Source organism: Genypterus blacodes, unplaced genomic scaffold (assembly GCF_046128005.1).
Source record: "Genypterus blacodes isolate CSIRO-AG114 ecotype Tasmania unplaced genomic scaffold, CSIRO-AGI_Gbla_v1 ptg000516l_1, whole genome shotgun sequence".
In the NCBI taxonomy this organism is placed as follows: Eukaryota; Metazoa; Chordata; class Actinopteri; order Ophidiiformes; family Ophidiidae; genus Genypterus; species Genypterus blacodes.
This window is the reverse complement of record NW_027467271.1, coordinates 97,501-103,460: the sequence shown is the minus strand read 5'-3', so window position 1 is coordinate 103,460 and position 5,960 is coordinate 97,501. Positions and strand designations below refer to the sequence as shown.

General features: G+C 48.7%; 1 protein-coding gene across 1 annotated transcript in view; it reads left to right on the top strand.

The window, feature by feature from the left end:
• The first annotated feature begins 1,058 nt into the window (after positions 1 to 1,058).
• Positions 1,059 to 5,960, top strand: part of LOC142990350 (cathepsin S-like) — a 5,900-nt gene continuing 998 nt past the window's right edge. The window contains exons 1-5 of the mRNA XM_076140118.1: positions 1,059 to 1,218; positions 3,266 to 3,390; positions 3,563 to 3,685; positions 5,190 to 5,342; positions 5,677 to 5,907. Of these exons, the coding sequence (XP_075996233.1) occupies positions 1,119 to 1,218; positions 3,266 to 3,390; positions 3,563 to 3,685; positions 5,190 to 5,342; positions 5,677 to 5,907 (732 nt within the window). The 5' untranslated portion in view covers positions 1,059 to 1,118. The remainder of the gene's footprint in view (positions 1,219 to 3,265; positions 3,391 to 3,562; positions 3,686 to 5,189; positions 5,343 to 5,676; positions 5,908 to 5,960) is intronic.

Here is a 5,960-nt window from a genome sequence, read left to right as displayed (position 1 = left end):
TCCTTTCTGCCTGCCGGCCTCATGTTGGGGTTGGGTTTGCAGAAACGCCACTAGGGGGAGCCGCAGGCTAAACCAGCGAGGCTGGTCGCCAGCAGGCAGCTGACTGAATTCACCACCCGAAGCCCTCCTCCTCCTCCTCCTTCTCTTTCTCCACAGAAAAGGATGAGCCTCCCTGTTTGACACGGAGCAGAAGGTGGCTCAACACAAAAAGCTTACATCACATCACATTACATTACATTAGGGTCATTTAGCAGACGCTTTTATCCAAAGCGACTTATAATAAGTGTGTTCAACAAAGGTAGATAAAAGAACTTCAGGTCACAAGAAATCGTAAGCGCATTTCCTTCCTAAACCAACAGCTAAGAGCAGAACTAGAGCTAGAGTAGAAGTGCAATAAGTTAGGTACTATGATGAATGAGAAAAAGGACAAATTAGAAATGAAAGATTAGAAAACAAGAGCATCAGAAGAGCTAGGACAGAGTAGGTGATGTCCTAAGAGGGAGGATCCGGGTAGTGTTTCTTGAAGAGATGGGTCTTCAGCCTGCGGCGAAAGATGGGCAGTGACTCCACTGTCCTGACATCAGTCGGGAGATCATTCCACCACTGAGGTGCCAGAACAGAGAAAAGCCGTGACCGCATCGATCGCAAGCAGGGGCCGCTGAGCGCCGGGGCAGCCGGCCGCCTGGAGGCAGCAGAGCGAAGTGGTCGGCCGGAGGTGTAGGGCTTGACCATAGCCTGGAGGTATGAAGGAGCTGTTCCTTTCACTGCCCTGTAGGCTAGCACCAGAGTTTTAAACTGGATGCGAGCAGCTACAGGGTGCCAGTGTAGAGAACGGCTTAGGCTCCCCGTCCGTGAGACAAAGGAAAACCTGAAAGGTGTCACCTCCTCTCTGATACCATGACAGTAGCGCAGGAGGGGGGGCAGAGGAGCCTTACACCTCTCTCATCTATTTCCTTAACCCCCCTGTACAAAGTCAACGGCTGCGTTTTGTGACAGTCTTTCATTCACCTGCTGCCACCTGGAGTCAGCCAGGACAGGATTTCAAAATAAAAGCCTCGTTTCTCCCTCAGCGTGTGTCTTTGATTGGCGGATTAAATGAATGTGACCTGTTCCCGTATATGACACCAACCAGGAAAGAGAGACAGACACACAGAGAGACACAGAGAGAGAGACAGACACACACACATCAACACGCAGCTGGAGTCATGAGTCAACAAGGTAACTTTATTTTGCCCTTCTTTTATACATCTTACACCTCAGTGTGAGTGAAGCTGCGTCTGCGTCTCTGCTTTTACTTTCGATTTTGGCTGTAAAGTTTAATTCCGTGTATTTCCTCTGTTAATGTAGTAAAAGCTCATAATGTTACTATAATAATACAGAGAGATCAGCTGTGTGTGTGTGTGTCTGATGTGTTTGACAGTGAGAACACACACACACTGAGTGGGTTTACTTTGATTCTATTGGACTGTGGAGACAGAGAGAGAGTGTGTTCAGCAGGTAAGGGGTTAATCTTTAGTTTGTCCTTCATTTAAAGTAGAAATTTGTTTTTTTAATGTCCTGAAAAAGAGGAAAAAGAGCAGTCAGCAAGTCAAAGATCTCCGGCTCCTGAACCAAAGCTGAAGACTTTTAAAGGTTTAGAGTTTGGGGTAATTTTCAGAAGTGAAGTGTGATGATGTCATCAGGAGAACAGAGGCTGTGTTTGTGTGTGTGTGTGTGTGTGTGTGTGTGTGTGTGTATGTGTGTGTGTGTGTGTGTGTGTGAGTGTGTGTGTGTGTGTTCTGTGGCTCTAAAGGGAAGTGAACAGGTTGAGACGAGCTCATGTTCACTCACTCATAATGTTTTAGATCAAACTTCCTCCTCGTGTTGACTCTCTTACATGTTCGTTTCTGTTTATTGTGAAGTTTCACTTCTGCTCTGGACTTCAGCTCTGTGCAGGCCACGCCCAGCTCTATTGAAGCCACGCCCAGCTCTACTGGTTATTGTTGTTTTTTACAGTGTAGCTTTTATTGTCGATCGTAGAAATATGTGTTTGTGCGTTTGCGTGTGCTGTGAGTTTCACTTCTGAATGGAGGAGACAAGACAGCAAAAGAGACCAAATAAAGATCAATGTTATTATTTACTGACCTGTCATTACTGTCGCAGGGTTCTACCTCTAAACTCCACAAAACACCAGGCATAGTCGGAAGATAGCGTTGTTGTTCTTTTATTCCCGGCCTCCAAGGTGCAAAAGATACAAAAGAAAAAATGCACAGGACTGCCAAACAAAAAGTACCTTACAAAACAGGTTTCACACTCTAAGGAAAAGAAAAATGAGTTCCTCAATATCAGGTTTTCCCATGTTTCCCAAAACTAAACTTGACTCAATACAAAGCACGTCACTGTTACCTTCTGTGTAACCCAACCACGACCGCCCGCTCCCAGGCTGAGGCAGTCTCCTTTTATTTCCATAGCCCCTCCCACTAGGCTTTAAACAATTTCATAAATCAATTAACCCAATTTCTACTCACAAAAGCAGCAGTCACAGTTACCTTAACCTCAAATATAAATGACACAAATTAACCCTACTATATCTCATTCTACAGAAATGAAAAGCAGGTCATTTGTAACTCAAAGAATGGATTCTGCAAACAAAAACAAATTATTCCCTTTCACGTCACCGTGCAAGGGCGCGAAACCATTCCATTTAAACCAAGCAAATGTGACGCCTCTGGTTGGCCGCACGGTGCGTAAATGTAAGTTGAGATCACCAGTGCGCCGCTTTGGTTGCTGTGAAATTGTAACGGGGTTATTCAAACTGAGGGAGAACGGATAGGAGGGAGGGCGAAAGTGCCTGTGTGCATGTGTGCTGACCAGAGGCATTGACGGGGCCGCGCTGGCACAGTGCCGCTCCGTCACAATTACACACACACACACACACACACACTCTCTGATCACACTGATAAACCTCAGACGTGCTGCTGTGACCGTCTGCTCAACCGCTTTACCTGCAGCACCACCACTTCCTCCACTTCCTCCACACTGAGCTTCACACGTAGACGCTCACTTCCTGTTTCAGTCACAGAGACTGAAGAACGCAAACTCAGCTGTTACAAGGAGCAGCAGATATGGGACCAGAGGGAGATGATGAGATACTTAGAGAGAGGAGAGGAGAGGAGACATCAAGAAGAGAAGGGGAACAATGAAGAGCGACTGTGGGGAGACGGGGGGAACAAACAAAGGTCAATCAGTGTATTGGTGTGTGTGTGTGTGTGTGTGCGTCCTACAGGTGTGATGTTTGTGAGCCTGCTGCTCGTCCTCCTCAGTGTCGGGGCGTTGGCTGCGTTTGATGGCGCCCTGGACCTTCACTGGGGGCTGTGGAAGAAGACGCACGGGAAGATGTACGGCACAGAGGTAAGACAAGTGGGCCACGCCCAGCTCTGTGCAGGCCACGCCCAGCTCTATGGAAGCCACGCCCAGCTCTACTGGTTATTGGAGAGCTGCTATTATTTGTTTGTTATTGTTAACAAGCTGAAACTTTCACACCCATCTTGTAAAAACGTGTGTGTGCGTGTGTGTGTTTGAGGTGGAGGAGCTGCACCGCCGGGGCTTATGGGAGAAGACGCTGCAGTTCATCACCGTCCACAACCTGGAGGCCTCGATGGGACTTCACTCCTACGAGCTTGGCATGAACCACATGGGAGACCTGGTAAGACCCCATGATGACCTGATGAAGACCTGATGATGACCTGATGAAGACCTGATGATGATCTGATGTCACTCAGGAACTGGTTTGGTTTGGCTGAGTGTTACCTGTGAATGTAAATCTGTACTACGGACAGAGAAGAAGAAGACATTTACATGTAGAGGCTTTCCTCCATCTTCACTTCATGACAGCCCAACATAGCCAACACGTGTGAGTTGATGAGGTTGTGTGTGCCGATGAAACTCCCACACAGATGGAAGCTGGTCGGCTCTCAGTACGGGAACAGGCACGGTAGTGTCAGCAGCTGAGGTTGGTTTGTTGATGCAGGTTAGCGGTTTGAACCTTCAGCGAGGCTAACAAGGCTAACACGCTAACTTGACCACCCACATCCGAGCACTACAAAGAGTAAAGAAGAGAGCAGGAAGTGAACACGTGAGCTGCAGGAGGAAGGGTGCGCTTGATTTGCTGTTTAGTCTCATTTGGAGGGAGAAAGATTTAGAGAAGTGGAGTCGTGTTTGATGATCTACTAGAGCGACTTGAGTCTAGGTGACTCGTGTTCATGTCACCAAGCAGCAGGAGGCCCCGCTCCCTGGGGCCCCCTGGTGCGGGGGGCAGAGGTCAGGGAGGTTCCTCTGCTTCTCAGCAGGACCAGGCAGAAAGTTTGAGAGCCTTCATGTTCCTCTCCTCAGTGTGTGGGTCGTTGTTCAGTCAGTTTGTTTGTGTATTGAATCGTATTGATACCAGGAGGAGAAGTGATCGATGCCTGCGGCACGTCTGAAGTCAGAGAGGCTAAGAGGTCTGAAGGTCTGAAGATCTGAAAGTCTGAAGTCAGAGAGGCTAAGAGGTCTGAAGGTCTGAAGATCTGAAAGTCTGAAGTCAGAGAGGCTAAGAGGTCTGAAGGTCTGAAGGTCTGAAGTCAGAGAGGCTCAGAGGTCTGAAGGTCTGAAGGTCTGAAGTCAGAGAGGCTAAGAGGTCTGAAGGTCTGAAGGTCTGAAGTCAGAGAGGCTCAGAGGTCTGAAGGTCCAAAGTCAGAGAGGCTCAGAGGTCTGAAGGTCTGAAGGTCTGAAGGTCTGAAGTCAGAGAGGCTCAGAGGTCTGAAGGTCTGAAGTCAGAGAGGCTCAGAGGTCTGAAGGTCCTAAGGTCTGAAGTCAGAGAGGCTAAGAGGTCTGAAGGTCTGAAGATCTGAAGGTCTGAAGTCCGAGAGGCTCAGAGGTCTGAAGGTCTGAAGTCAGAGAGGCTCAGAGGTCTGAAGGTCTGAAGCTCAGTCCAGCTTCACGGTTCATTTCTACTCGTGGTTTGTGTGAAGATGATGTCATTATAATCATGTGTTTATGAATGAAGCAGCAGTCAGACTTTGTTTAATGTGTCAGATATTAGATTATTATTGTTTTTGTTAATTATAACACTGACTTCTGTGTGTTATTAATTCAAGAATTAATTAAAACGGAGCCCAAACACTTTCTGTGCAGTGCATCCTCCTTCCTCATCTTCCTCATCTTCCTCACAGACTCAGGAGGAGATCAGTCAGTCTTTCGGCATGCTGCGTCCCCCCACTGACCTGCAGAGGGAGCCCTCATCCTTTACTGGAGCGGCTGGTGCTGCTCTGCCGGACACGGTGGACTGGAGGAAGCAAGGCTGGGTGACGGCGGTGAAGAACCAGGTGAGGAACACAGAGAGCTTCAGCTTCAGCCTCAGCTTCAGCCTCAGCCTCAGCCTCAGCAGGTCTGGTGTCATGTGAGATGGCAACACAATGACATCACAGCGCTCTCACTTCCTCTTTCCACCATTTTCCTCTTGCTTCTGGTTGGATGTGTTCTTCTTCACAGAGGAAGTTGTCATCACAGCTTCCTGTCGTCTGCTGTAGCACCAAACTCACTTCATCTTTAGGAATGGAATCATTTCTCATCAAACATCACCGTCTTCTGCTAAATAAACAAAATAAAAGTGTGAAAGTATGAAGGTGAACTCCCTCTGCTTGTGTCCGCTCACTGTAGGGGAGTTGCGGCTCCTGCTGGGCCTTCAGCTCTGCGGGGGCCCTGGAGGGTCAGTTAGCCAAGACCACAGGGAAGCTGGTCGACCTGAGCCCCCAGAACCTGGTGGACTGCTCCTCCACCCCCAAGTACGGCAACCTAGGCTGCAATGGAGGCTACATGCACCAGGCCTTCCAGTACGTCATCGACAACCAGGGCATCGACTCGGAAGAGTCCTACCCCTATGTGGGCCAGGTGTGTGTGTGTGTGTGTGTGTGTGTGTGTGTGTGTGTGTGCATGCGTGCGTC